The sequence below is a fragment of the Populus euphratica genome, unplaced genomic scaffold, assembly GCF_000495115.2.
Source record: "Populus euphratica unplaced genomic scaffold, PopEup_1.0 scaffold101.1, whole genome shotgun sequence".
In the NCBI taxonomy this organism is placed as follows: Eukaryota; Viridiplantae; Streptophyta; class Magnoliopsida; order Malpighiales; family Salicaceae; genus Populus; species Populus euphratica.
In genome coordinates, this window is record NW_011499894.1 from 443,132 (window position 1) to 458,152 (window position 15,021).

General features: G+C 34.1%; 2 protein-coding genes across 2 annotated transcripts; one reads left to right on the forward strand and one right to left on the reverse strand.

Moving 5' to 3' along the window:
- Positions 1-658: 658 nt before the first annotated feature.
- On the forward strand, positions 659-5,422 carry LOC105131772 (probable plastid-lipid-associated protein 13, chloroplastic). The gene is made up of 7 exons (XM_011034914.1): positions 659-1,001; positions 2,151-2,272; positions 2,349-2,432; positions 2,601-2,697; positions 3,156-3,372; positions 4,364-4,416; positions 5,123-5,422. The coding sequence occupies exons 1-7, from the start codon at positions 741-743 to the stop codon at positions 5,216-5,218; spliced, it is 930 nt and encodes a 309-aa protein (XP_011033216.1). The 5' UTR covers positions 659-740; the 3' UTR covers positions 5,219-5,422.
- A 3,131-nt stretch (positions 5,423-8,553) lies between these two features.
- On the reverse strand, positions 8,554-9,423 carry LOC105131773 (uncharacterized). The gene has a single exon (XM_011034915.1). It carries the CDS (start codon positions 9,373-9,375, stop codon positions 8,680-8,682), a length of 696 nt encoding a protein of 231 aa, XP_011033217.1. The 5' UTR covers positions 9,376-9,423; the 3' UTR covers positions 8,554-8,679.
- Positions 9,424-15,021: the final 5,598 nt, after the last annotated feature.

Here is a 15,021-nt window from a genome sequence, read left to right on the forward strand (position 1 = left end):
GATATCTAGTTTCTATTTCAAATTTAATCGAATCAAAATTCTACTAATAGTTTTAGAGATGTCCCAGACAGTACACGAAGATCTTGTTTAACATATTAATTTGCTAGTTTTGACCATCTAAAATATTATGTTACCTATTTCTATTTGATCTTAAAATTTATCACAATATATTTTTATATATCTAATATTTCAATGTAAAATTTTAGTTTTATCTAATATATAATTTGAAATATATGCTCAATCTTGCAAAACTAGTTAGTAGGTATTTAAAATTAAATTTGAACCTAACATGGTTTATGTTATAAATTTAATAAACTCGTAAAATTAGACCAAGTTTATTAATTTTACCGATTTTGAATGAGTTAAGTCTAATTTAATTGATTTCAAGTTTTGAGTTTAATTTAACATGTTACATACATGTTGATTTGTAAAATCATAAAATTTTAATACTTACTCGTGATTTTAACAACCTGTCAGCCGAGTTTAACACAATGCTTTTAAATTGAGAAAAAAAATTAAAGGACTAACTTCATTATCCTCGTGAAAAACAAGAACTGAGTTATAATTTGCTTATATCACATCTAACGTGTCTGCTGTTTTCATGTATTCTCAAATATAGAATATATTTATTTAAGATAAAAAAAAAAAGGAGTAAAACCCGGTTCTTGCTTGAACCATGACAAAACAGACGAAGACAATACACAGTAACGAAAGAAAAATCTCAGCTGCTCTTCAAATTTATGGCTTCTTCATCTTCCTTAATTCAGGGATGCTCACTTCCTTCAATCTCTGCTCTTCGCCCACGGCTTTCTCCTTCGCTTTGTTCCTTTCAATCTTTGACCAAGTTACCAGAGAATTGCCGGAGGAGCTCCGACTACCGGGGAATCCGCCGGAGAATGGCCTGCACCGCTATGGTACAGCAGGCTGTACAAGGAGGATCTCCAGCAACCTATGCTAAGGAAATGGAGAGGCTCGCTGCTAAGGAATCTCTGCTTCTCGCTGTAATTACTCTCCATCTCTCTCCTCTTCCTTAGATTATAAGAAACTTTATTCGTTTCTCTGTTTTGAGGTTAAATTCGATGCAATTTAATGATGTATGTGTACAATTGAATTTTTTGGAATGGACATCTGCATATACATGTTTTTTTTTTTTTTTTTTATTATTATTTATGCTAAAAACGTTGCTGAACAATCAACTGTATAAAACTGAAGTAGCTAAGAGCGCCATGCCCCAATTCCTGCAAAAAGAAAATGTTAACTCCGATCAAAATATCCCGAACCATTCTATTAACCTTCACAACCTGTTTTCTTTGTTAAAAAATAACCCCCCAATGATTCATTTCCTTCAAGATAGCATATACATGAAGCCATGCGAATATGGGATGTGAATTTTAGCAAAAATAAAAAACACAAATGGCTATTTCTCAGATTATTCTTGGACTGAAAAAATTTAGTATCCCAATCCACATGTAAGATTATTTTCCTTGCAAATTATTTTTGCATTTGGACATGAGAAAAATAAGTGAATGTTCTTGCTCTGTGATGCTTGATTACATAGGGAATGGACAGGATTAATGCCTTTTCCTGTATATATCTTTCTTTCGTTTGTTGATGCAGCCTTTTTAGGACAGCTGATAGAGCTGTAAAGCATGTTTTTTGGAATGTGTCAAGAGGGCCCGCAACAGTTTGTGCCAATGAAACTTGTTCTGAACAGGGAAAGATTATGTCACAAATGGTTGTCTGTAATTCTGCCTTTGCTTCAGATCTTCCAGGAAGCCATGTCCAATCATTTCCTTGAATAACAGCAGCAACTGCTGCATTTTCTTGGATATTTGAATAAAAAACAAACCTTTGCCCAAAAGCCTGGATCAATAGGCCCTTGGCGCCAATTGTCCCACCAAAGGAATGCCATTTTGCCATTAAAAATGATGTAATCAGTATGACTCCAAGCTAGTGGTCTAAGCTTCATAAGCTTTCTCAAGCTTCAAAAAGAATCCCTTATTCACATGGAAAACACCAATATCCTTGCTTTAAATGTTGATCATTTATAGTTTGTTTGATTAAAACAGTAAATTGTATGGCTTTGGAAATTCTTGATGTTTGTTAAGGTTTTCTTTCAATGTTTGTCTAATGCTATGCTATTGTTGTAGTTCAAAGATTCTGGGGGATTTGAAGCTCTGGTCACTGGAAAGACAACAGATATGCAGCGGATTGATGTGAATGAGAGAATAACTGGTCTTGAGCGGCTTAATCCAACACCTAGACCAACTACGTAGGTGCTTAACAAAGCACTTCAATTTGCTTCTACGTTGTTTTTGTGAGATGTTTACTTGTTCAACAATATACAGGTCACCATTTTTGGAAGGTCGATGGAATTTTGAGTGGTTTGGAGCCAGAAGCCCTGGATTATCTGCTGCCAGCTTTATATTTGAGTGAGTACCATATTGACAAGTCTTTGTTTCTAAATTTCATTTTTCATGTTTTTCTAACTCCTATGAGGAATGTGATAATTTTTATTGTTGCAATAGTCTTACATGGGAATCCTAACTTCAACTGGGTTAGTCAATTTGAATGGCAGTTGATTGTCTTGCTTGTTGCAGGAGATTTCCTTCAAATTTGGCTAATTTGTCCAAAATGGACGTGGTGATTAAGGAAGGAAATGCAAAGGTTACTGCACATATGAAACTATTATACTCGGTATCCTTCCATCTTTGAATGCCCTAGTCGCAATATCTGCAAAAACGTGTGATCAATGAAATAAATTAGAAAAACATCCTTGCACTAAATTTCTTAAAAATAAAGGAGAAGTTTCTTATACCTGCATACTACAAGCAGAATCTTACTGAGATGCGTACTTCATAAAGATGTTGGCTAGTTGAGTTAAAACCAAGGTGGCAGGGTCTAAATTTATGCCCGATCAAAATACACCTCAAAACTAGTGTCCTACAGTTAACTATTGCTTAAATTGACATCTATAATGATGACATACTGCTGATAGTGATATCTGTGTAATGGAAATTGAGTAACCATAAATATCATGGAATTGATATAGCGACCACGATCAGATGAAGACAACCTCCAGTTGATACCGTTTAAATTTATGTTTGTTCTTGTTTTAAGCTTCTGAGCTTTGGTTTGAATTCTTCTGTGTGCAGATAGAAAGCAAATTCATTCTGTCCTCCAAGTTAACAGTGGAGGGACCTCTCAGAATGAAAGAGGAATATGTTGAAGGGATCCTTGAGACACCAACAGTCATTGAAGAAACAGTACCTGAACAGCTAAAAGGTGCATTTGGTCAGGCTCTTAGCACAGTCCAACAGATTCCTGTTTCTATTAGGGATGCCTTTTCTAGCGGGCTGAAAATTCCTCTATGTAAGCATTTTGATATTTGGATCATTTCTTTCTATCTTATTTAGCATTCTTCTTCCTAGCCAGCAAAGAAGAAAAGAGAATCACTGGACCTCAAGCCATATAAGGTCTGAAGCGCAGGCATTTTGTTATCCCTGTACCCCAGCCCTTTGACTAATAACTTCAACTTTCCATTGTCCTGGACTTTTTAGGGATGCTCCCTTCTAGCAACTCATAACGCTGTAATTGTAGCTTGAAATTCTCATTGCTCATCTGTTCTACATTTCAGGATGTCTAACTCTTTCTATGCTCTTCTGCCTATTATATGCAATGTTTCTGCCAATCTTCTTAAAAACAATCAAAATTTTGAGTCGGAAACCTATCCTGAGGTGTTTGTGAATATCATATGCATCTCTAAATTTTTCATTTGTGCTTCTAATTATTTGTAGATATGTAAGAATTTTCAAATAAAACTGTTTTTCTTTTTAATTTATCATTGATTAGTTCTTTATCTACTACTCAATAATCATCAATTAAATTCATCTACAGTTTTTTGTGTTTTTCTGAATTGTGTTCCATCGCTATTCCAAGGATGGTATTAGAATACTGTATTTAAAAAAGTTTACCTTGCAGTGTATATGATAAATAGTCAGACATTTTATGTGTGCTGTGCATGTGTTGTTCTTAGACCTACTATGATGTCATTAGCAATGGAGATTAATTCTAATCCATTAAGTGTAACGGGTCTAGAAATTCCACTCTCTTTAAATATATTGGATCCCTTGGAACTGATTTAGGAATACGGGATGATGATCTCATTTCAAAGTTCTAATTTTCTTTTCTTTTTTTCATAGTACTGGGAGTTATTTACTTGTAATATCCCTCTTAATGCAACAAATTTTGAATGAAAAGAAACTCGAGTTTCAGGGTTTATAAGGTTATAATACCTAATGATGCTGTGCTTTTCATGCTTGGATGTTTGTAAATTGCTAAGTTCATTTCTCTATGCCTGCAGCTAGTACTTTCCAGAGACTCTTCATGATTTCTTATCTTGATGATGAGATACTTGTAAGTATTCAACTTATATGATTTATCGCATCATTTTGCAGTTATAAGCATCTTGTCCTTAGATTATAATCCAAGTGTTCTTATTGCAAAAGTGGATGAAAAGTGCATATATATAGGATTAATCTGCCATCTGAATTTTGTTTTATTAGCACCTCAAGAATAGTCTTTGCATAAATTGCAAAAGGAATTAAATATGAAAATTTCAAAAGTACATGTGATGTTTCCTTCTCATGTGATAATGTAAAAAAGAAAAGAAAAGAATCTTTAGGAATTCTAGACTACCATCTATTGTGCTTATTAACTAGAAGAACTATCATGGGTGAGGCTGTTCATATAAATGATGTCTCCTAGCTTTTCTCCTGGCTCTCTTATAAGAAGCTTGAATTTGTCCATTTGGTGTTCATTCCTTACACGTTCCTATCATCTCTTGTGGCCATTTTAGATTCAACACATAATATGGTACGTGTTCGGTACAGATATAGCCTGTGAAATACAATCACTTGTAATTGCTTTGCCAAAGGATGTTCATGCAGAAATACCTTGCATGGACATAAATCTATATTTTAACCACATTATTCATTTGCGAAAGAAAAGGATAATCTCAAAGAATTAGCAGCTAGTTTTGTGACAGATATGTAGGAACGTGAACCAGGAAGGGTAGACATTATCAAATTAATTATGAGTCTTTTCCTGGTTTTTTACGCAGATTCTAAGGGATTCTACTGGAGTACCCGAAGTTGTTACAAGGTTGGAGGCACCAGCCTCTCTAATGGCAGAACCCATTGCAGAGTATGAGAGCTAGAGTTTGAAAACAGACTGTTTATTATTTTTTCTCCACCTTCTAATACAATGTAGAGTCAACAATCTCTCTCTCTCTCAATCACTCTCAATAAGATGGGGGATTCATTCCCTTCTATGCTTATTTGCTCATTTGATTTTGTTCATTAAATGCTTGCTGATTGGAAATATAACGCTTCACTGACAAAGCTTAATGAAGCTTTCCTCTCAGAAATGTTCTCAAGGTTTAATTGACTGAAATCATGTCGTTGGTTTCTATACAATATTAGTGGGTAGATACTGTGGATTTGTTTTAGGGTCACCATCTGCGCATATTTCAACCCTCGTGGTTTTGTCCAATTCTCTATTTCCCACACCACTTGCAATCTGTACAGTTCCATAGTACGAAGCATAAAATCATTTAACAAAAGCTTGAAAATGAAAGCTTTTGCCAAAAGTTGTAGAGGATTGAAAAATATATTAAGAGTTTGGTGAGAAGTGTGAATATGATTGATTACGAGGATGCCGTGCGGTGTTGCGACAATGTGCTTTGCTGTCATGCTTCTAAAACCTCAACGCATATTGTTTCGAAAGCTTGCCTTTACGTCACTTGGAGAGAGGGATTTTTGCCCTCTTGTCCATGTTCTTCCTACTCTGGGCTTTCCTCGGACTCCAATACATATGTAGTTAGATATTCATCCCAGTTTTCTAATCGGGTATCTTTGACTTTGGCAGAACTCATGGCTGGCAATCGCCAACAGCCATTAATAATGCTGGAAATAGCCATTAGTGGGAGGGAAGGTATCAAAATTTGTGGTACCAAAGAGAAGGGCCGATCAGTTTATGGTGTTAATAATGCTGGAAATAGCCATTAGTGGGAGGGAAGGTATCAAAATTTGTGGTACCAAAGAGATGGGCCGATCAGTTTATGGTGTTCTTAATTTGTGATTGTCGGAAAGATCTGAATGGCATTTCAACTTAACAAATTCAGAGTGCCTCAGAAACTGAACATTGACATTATACATAAAAAAAGAAGAAGCAAGAAAGCAACGAGAATGGCGATCTCCAAAGAGGATTCTATTGATTACATGCATGCTTAGCCCCTTTGACTTGCATTATGTAACCATGGGAGAGCTGTAGTGGAAATTACATTGTAAACCAGATTGACAGGTCCAAATCTAAAAAGAAATACGAATAAGTAAATCAAGCTTGTTGATGAAAACGAACATAAATATTTTTAATATGACTGATAGATTGGGCTGGGACTTTATGAAGGCATTTCTACAAACTTTGTTCTCTAAAGGTCAGCTAAATGTCATCATATGAAGTTGTGTTCAGACCTAAGCTGACGTTTCAGAGTTTTCCTTATTTTCAAGAGAGTTTTATTTAATTCGAGTTTTATTAGTCAGTCTGATTTATTTTATTATTTTAACAATTTTGTGTGCCTTATTAACATTAGAATAATTAGCATTTATAGTTTAATATTAAAAACAGAAATCTCTTTACAATTTAGTTGTAGTTTTGATATCTGTGAAATCATGATTTCTTCCCATTCTTGTGTAAATTGTTCTCGGCTTGTCGACAAATTAAATAGTGGAAGCCTATGGCCTCCGATCCCTTTATACTGCTCGGGGGCTCGCTTCTGGTTCTAATGGCAAGCCTTACCAGTCAGAATCAGATATGCCATTCCCGAAACAATCCCTCCTCGAACCCATAACGCTTTCAAACCCCATTGGAACCTTTGTAAACCTCGGCCTGCAAGTGTTCGCATTAGGACTTGATCATGGCCTAGAATATGGGGAGCTCATGGATTTAAATCTTAGCTCTTCCTGCCATGGCGATGGGATCTCCTTCTACAAAACCTCATCGATCCAAGAGGTGTTGTGGCCTAAGATCACTGGTCCAAGCCGTCAAATTAAGAAATATTCAACATTAACGCATGGCCAAGTAAGTTACCCTTTAGCTCTTGGTAAGGGTACTGGTTCAATTGCCTTTTGACGAGCCGCCTCAAACACTAACTAGTAAGACAGCAATTTGCAAATGCGTACAGTTTAGAAAATCGTTTACTTGTGACTGTTCTTCCCAAGTCATTGTTTAATAAAAATCTTACCAACACACTTGGGTTTTATTTGTAAAGAGCGAACGATTTCTTCTTCTCATATTTATAATCAAGCTGTCGTTTTATTCTGCTACCGACGCATTTAAAATAGACAATATAAGTTTTACATCGCCAAATACAGATTAGACTTTATAATCAACAAGGATATATATTTCAGTCTGGAATCAATTTATTAATCCTTCATGAATCCATATACGAGTACTTGATAGCTTTAGAAATTAATTTTTTTTAATTGTTGCAAATTAATATCTATTGGTTAATTTATATATATATATAGTTGAACAAAAAAAAAAACATATGCATATCAAAGTTAATAAACTACTTATAGTGGGAGTTGCTTTCTCTATATGACGAATAGATTACTTGCTCGTTTTGTGTTTTTCTTATGTATATTAATATATGGTGTTGTAGATTTTGTTGAGTGGCCATTGAAAATTAAAATGCGTGTATATATATATATACTTACTTCTCAAAAAAAAAGGTAAGTATTATTTTACTCTAAAAAAGCAATTTGGGATATATAATAAACAATGCCATTGAAAATTTACAATATTGAAGAAATTGTTAATCGAAGATTATCGATAATCTTTCAAATTAGCAGGAAAAATGATTTCACATAGAGGACTTGCAAATGTCGTATTCCAACAATTACTAGTATTGATAGTGAAGCTACACAGATAGCTTCCTTAGGGTTAATTTTTGAAGTCACTCAAGATCCCGACAATATTCACTGCATATATGGTGATAATTGTGGATAATTAGCTAAAATTTAGAGAGAGTGAGAGAGAGAAGGAGACAGATGCATGCACGATGGACAAAGATATTAATGAGAGATGGCTAGCTGTAATAAAAATCAATTCTTGAAACACAATATAAGTCTTGCAAGAAAAGTAATTTATTGATCAAATATATATAAATGTGTGAGAGTTTTGCACGTTCATGTGTGGTCTCTACCAAACCCTAAATATGTTCTTCAATGAGTGAGAGAGCGAGAGAGACCCTCATAGATAAGACATGAGTCATGGCCCCGTCGACCCAAATGAAAGAAACAAGAGCAATCAGAAATTTTAGGAAAATTAAGAAAAATATATTTTCAATTTACTTCTATCACATTCAAATAGCAGAAAATGCAATTTCTGGTCTACAAGTTAGAAAAAAATAAAAAGAAGATTGTCCCCTTGTATTTAAATCAAGAGAAATCAAATAGAGATTGGGAAAATTAGAAAAAATGGACATAATGATATGCAGAAGAACTCAGTTAATCAAACCATCTAAATTAGATCCACAATATATATATCCAAAAGTAAAAAAAAGAGCCTGATATAATCAAGCTTTTGCAAGGGAATAAATGGAAAGCCATTATTGATCTAGGCAAGTTGAGTCTGTCCAAGCTCATGTATGTGATTAGCGTCCATTGGCAGCAATGGAAATTCACCAAGTTCTTGAATGAAGCCATCCAAGTCTGTAAATCCACCGAGGAAGCTTCCTGAATATGCTCCATTCCACATTTCTTCCTCCTCCTTAACTCTTTCTCTAGACCCCAGACTACTCCCAAACCCACTTCTCAGCTCAACTTTCTTGGTCATAACAGGCTTTTCTTCACATAAGTCGCTGTTGCAGTTTCTTGGTTGATCTTGTGTTCTTGCCCTTCTTGCTTTCTGCCTGCAACCCCCCTTTTGATCACTTGGTTTCCCTGTGAGTCTTTGTACCAACTCTCTGAAGTTCGCGACATCTGTCTTGATGATTTCTGGAGCAAAGATGTGAATTATGCGTATCTTTGGCTTGACTTTGGCTATTGTGTGTGAGTTTTTATGCATGGTGATTGGCGATGGAGTAATTGAAGTAGGGATACAAGCTGCCTGTTGTTTCCTCATCATAAGTTCCTCCATTAATATTGAAGATGTTAATTTTGATGTGATCAGAAACAGATAGATAGATAGATAGATAGAAAGAGAGACAGACAGTGAGAGAGAGAGAGAGGTGAGGGAGTTGGTGTAGCTGTTTAGAGGAGAAGAGAGGGTTAGCTTGTATATAGAGGGGGAAGGAGAACAGACAAGAAACATTTGTTTAGTGGCAGGACGAAAGGAGAAATTTTTAAGACAGAAACAAGCTGTCTGCTTAGAGGAAGGATTGTATGACAAAATGGCAAGGACGAGTCAATAAAGTAATAGAAACCATTGGTCCCACGATTTCCCTATTAAAAATGACCTTTTTATACATACAACTGTCTAGGTTAAATGTGTGTGTATTTTGAGTGGGGGAGGAGCTTGAAATGACTGAAAAGTCCCTGATCTCTGAATCCAGGTTGATCATGGGCTCATTCTTGTGCTGTTAACTTTCATTTTTTTTTGCTTTGTTTAGGAGAGAAAAACGTGGCAGTGTTAATGATTTTTTTCTTCTTGTTGACATCCTAACTAGTGGTTAATTGTTTATTAATTACACTAATCAAATCCATGCATTCGGGTTAACAAAAGGGATGGAGACAGTGACACAGAATTATTTTTTTCCAGCCTCCCCTGAACAATTTATAGTTCTAATCCTAAAGCTATAGAAATTTAAATTTTAACCTCCCTAATATTTTTTTTCTTTCTAAATCTAATCTCCCCAACTAGACCCAACAAGAGACAGTCAGTTGACATACTAGTGTTCTCTCTGTTAGGTACTTCAAATTAAGATTAACTTGTGTTTAATGTCTTGGATGTTGTTGAGATTTACATGATTTATTGCAGACATAAAACCAGGATCTAGCTAAACACAGAGCAAACTTAATTACTTTCTTGAGCTACCAGGGGAAGAATCGCCTTAGGTCAATTAAATTCGAAAGTGTTAAATAATTTATGATGATCATGTTTTGATATTAAAGAACTAATCTTAGTCTAGCATGATTAACAAGTGTTCATAATTTAATCAATGTTCCTTCGAGTGAGTATTTTTAATAAACGATGGAGACATAAATTCAAATAAAATACACACAATCATGATTATATTAATCAGCATGAAGCATACACTCATCATTAATCACAGAACTACTGCAGAATTAATTTCAAGTTCAATTTTGTTGTCATCTAATGGCCATGCCAATATTTAATTCGACAACAACCCACATCCAGCCCCTTGTAGAAGAACAAACGCTAAATTATATATCCACAAAACCATGGATCCAAGAACCACCACCAGCACAGATTGACACAGATCGATTATCTTTGCAAGATCCATCAATATTAAATTACGTGTTGGGAGCTTGGGAAGAATTTATATAGGTTTTGTTAATTACTTTGGTATGATTTTTGCAAATAGATTTGATTTATTTTTTTTAACTTTTGACTCATAGAAAAGTCATAAATATAATTGGTTAGAATTAGGTTTTTAATTTAAATAAATAATTTATTACAAAATTAATTGAGTCAGAATTCTTATTTAATCAAAAACTAATTTTTTGGACTCTAACTTATACTACATCTACCCTTTAAGAAAATTACTTTGAGTAATTCTTATCAAATATATACCTAACAGGGACGAGTATTGTTAGTTTTTGTCTTAAATTATTTACATAAAAAACACTTTTAAATTATGATTTAAAGTCAAAAAAATCAATTTTTAACAAGTCATGTTAAATGAATTCTTAATTAATAATTCATTGTTGACAAACTGGGTTTAACACACTCACGCAACATCTTTTAGACATTACAGAACAAACGTATGCATCATTGTCAATGGATAATCTAAAAGAAGAGTGGATCAGCTCCATCCTGCAACACAAGATAATTAACAAATATGACTAACTAGTATATGGACATTAATTAATTACCTCTTGTTTCTGATCCCAACTTATAAACGAACCCATGTTTTTAGATTCTTCTTCACTTTTCTTTTTAATATTAATGTAACATATGACATGTATAATAATGTATAACCCCAACAGAAGACAAACCTATACAATTACACTAATCACTATAGTTGAAGAAGGTTATTCCATATACTTGAAAAATTACATCTATTATTATATATCTTTATCAAAGTACTACCTTAATTTAAAAGTTTAAAAGTTTAAATTAGATGAAAGGTTATTCCATATACTTGAAAAATTACTATATCTATTATTATATATCTTTATCAAAACACTACCTCAATTTAAAAGTTTAAATTAGAAGAGGTTTTAATATATGATTTATATTATTATTTAACATGTTTTTTCAAATAAAATTCTTTTGAAATTCTTGTGCTATTAATTAGAAGAAGACTAAATGAGTATTATGAAATCTGAACTTGTAGCTCTAATATCTTTTTAAAAAATCATATAAACTTTAAAAGTAAATGTGTTAGGAGAGTATTAAGAGAGGCTATAAAATATAATTTATATTATTCTTGAACTATCTTTGTATTATATAAAACTTGCTTTAAGTGGATTATGCAAACTTAATTTACTGACTTATAAAATTAATAGCTTAATTGAAAAAAAAATTAATTTCAGCCTAATATACCCACTAGGATTCAACCACTACTTGTTTGTGACAAAGAATCCGCGTGGTTGGAAGGTACACAAACAAACGTCATGGAAACAATCCAACTTCTTTTTTTAGATTGATTAAGTTTTGCAATAAGTAATGGCTACAATGACTGTATGTGATTTATGAGCAAAGCTAGAATCCTTGTACATATCTAGCGGACAATAACATACAAAGGCTAGGACCAATCTTCTTCTTAGCGGTAATTTTTAATGATGTCCTGGATAATGTTACAAAAAATCACGAAGACAAGATTAGTACCACTAGATCACCTGCTATAATTTGGACGAAAACCACTTCTACGCTTCAAGTGATCATGGATACAATTCAAGACAAGATTACATAGCATTATTCTTTTTTCAACCTTCAACTGCAAAAACTACAATCAATTTCAAAGTTCTCGAAGATGATACATGTAACTAAGAGGCTTTTATATATAGCTTTTAAGTTCTCAAGAGGCTAGCTATCTCCTAAAAAAAAAAAAAAATCCCTCGTAAGCCTTTAATCGTCATTCCAATTATTTCCATCGGTGTAGGTCGATTACAATATTTACAAAGAAAGAAGGCTAGCTAGCTAGGGTTTTGTATTTGTTCATATGAATTGATACACGCTAACTGGATCCCATTAACTAGAAAAGCACTGCAAGTTCACGTTCCAAATGGAAACTCCATAAGCCATGACACTTCCTATATATGTGACAGTTGTTCCTTAATGTCAAGTGAAAATGACTACAATGCTCAAAACCAAACATTTTAGAGTTCTTCATATGCTATTCAATTTCTTTCTCTTCCTCTATCCCTTTGCAGCTGCTCAATATCAGTATATTTCTTGTCGATATTACTTCCACCCTCGCAAATCGTGAATAAACGTAGAAAATCCATAATTTAGATTAGATACATTAATTGAAGGATACTGGAGGGCATGATACAGGCAACAAAATAAAAATAAAATCCAGAGATGTAAGAGTTGTAGTCATTTCTCATGTAAGCCCACTAAATTAAATGGTACAATACTTTAAAAAAAAATGAAAAATAAAAAACAAGTGCAGTGCATGTGATCGAGCGAGAGAGAAAGAATAACAACCGTAGGATGTGCACGTGAAGCGGAGATTTGAATAGATCAGACGTTCAGTTAATGTTCACGTCATCATCATCGAACGAGTCTCGTGCCGGCCAACCCAAACCGCATACACCGAGTACATTGACGCTGCAAGACGTTACGTCCGCGTGGCAACGTGGGTGCGTGAGTGCCATTGGGTTCCCTTAGCGGGAGCCAGCCAACCAAACCCTAACAGACAGCAAGTAGGTGTCATAAAGAGAAGAGAGGGACCCATTCTTTGACATGGTTCAAGGCCTGCACGACTGCAATCTTTGGTACAGTACTTCAGCCTCTTGCATCTCCCATTATCTCTTTAACATCTTTTATCAACATCAAGATCTTCTTGGATGTCAATCATGAGGGGTAGCTGAGCAACTCATATTCACCAGTTTGAGTTCCCTTGAAAACTATTGGAGATCGTTAATCTTAGAGTCCTCTAAAATTAGTTAAGTTAATCCGAACATCTCCAATTACCCAGGAAGAATATTACAAGATCTTCTTGGATGAATCTTCGTGCCAACAAATTATTAAGAACTTTGATGTGTTTGAAGGAATTAGAATGATGGATGATAGGGTAAAATGCAAATTCATTCACCACCTTTCAAGGATCGAACAGCCGGAATCTATCGTTCTCATCTGCTTTAAGCACGGGACCATTTCTTGTTTGATGAACTAGTCGTTTTTTCCCACCTCTATTCTATTGGATTAACGGCTTAGTACATATCTTGGTTTCTGAACATTTGTGATGTTGACAGCTCTTGCACGAAGAACGCTTCGGACGTTGTTTCTCGTATTTTCACACAAGGAAATACACGGTTTCATGTTCACATCTGTTGAAACAAAGTTTATTTCAATGTCAAGCAAGTTTAACCGTGACTGGGAAATACACTTTCATGCATATTATAAAGGGTGCCGATTTTGAGAGTTTCATATTTTTCACATTTATATGCAATAATTGTTCAAACTTGGAAAGAAAGGACGAGTCCCAACTGCTTTGGAGAAAAAACACCAGGTTTGAATGGAGAAAGTCTATATTGCTACCCAGTCATGGTTTCTTGACTTCTTCTAACAACACAGTATATGTTAATTAGCAAGATTAATTCATTCTTGGCTGATGAAATAGTTTTAACTTTAAATTAATGACCGGTTCTCTAGATTCTTTTTCTTGGCTGATGAAATATCGAGCGTTAACGCTGAAGGAGATGGGGGGTTTTATTGTTGAATCCATTGAGCATTGTGAATTGTGAGTAAATGGATTTCACCAGTGACCCCTTTTCTTTTTTCTTTTGGTTTCTTCGATCATTGTTTGTTCTTTCTTTTCAAATGTGTCCTTCTACGCTGCATTTTCTTGCTATTGAAATTTGTGATTTATTGTTTAGGGACCATATTTGAAAAAACAGATATTCAGACCCTTTTTGGGAAAAGTGAAAGAAAAGGGAAGACCAGCTGCACACGCCAATGAATGAGAATGGTCACAGTGATGGGGTGGCGCGTGCGGTATCGTCCGCCCTCGAAAGTGGACGTGTTTCTTGGTACCGCTAGCATTGTCTCAATGATGAAACTTTAGCAGGGCGACACATGTTAGATTTATAAGTTCGATGTGGCTCTTGCAGTCAATTTCTCTTTTCTTTATTCTTCTCCTCTCCTAGTTATTTAGTCCATTCCTCCAGTGGTTTGTTCCTTCAATCTCCATGACAGTAAAGTCACCTGCGAGGGTTTCTTTAATAAAAAAGTTAGATTCTAAATCTTTAATTTTTTTTACATTATTTTTTTCATTTATTATTTACTATTAAATTGATTTGAGGTTAGATTTTTTTTATTTAAAATAATTTTATTTTTATGATTCAAACACCGATTTGAAATGTCAAATTAAGTGGACTCAGATTATTTTTATCTTAAGTTATTTTTAAAATTTTCTATTTATTTTTTAATTTAATTCTTCATCATTTAATTGATTGAGAATTAAATTTTATATATTTTTTTAATTTTTTTATAGAGTTATTATGGTTTTATTATCTTAGTTGCGAGTTTTGATAAGTTATCTATCATTGACTTGATTCTTTTTTATATTTTTTTAAAATTAATTTCATTCTTCATTGTTAGGTT

What these genes read in the sequence shown, in the direction of transcription:
- LOC105131773 (XM_011034915.1), bottom strand. Translation starts at nt 9,375, where the DNA reads ATGTTTCTTGTCTGTTCTCCTTCCCCCTCTATATACAAGCTAACCCTC.
- LOC105131772 (XM_011034914.1), top strand. Translation starts at nt 741, where the DNA reads ATGGCTTCTTCATCTTCCTTAATTCAGGGATGCTCACTTCCTTCAATC. An exon ending in AGGAATCTCTGCTTCTCGCT is followed by an intron (nt 1,002 to 2,150) that starts GTAATTACTCTC and finishes CTATTGTTGTAG; the next exon opens with TTCAAAGATTCTGGGGGATT. An exon ending in ATCTTGATGATGAGATACTT is followed by an intron (nt 4,417 to 5,122) that starts GTAAGTATTCAA and finishes TTTTTTACGCAG; the next exon opens with ATTCTAAGGGATTCTACTGG.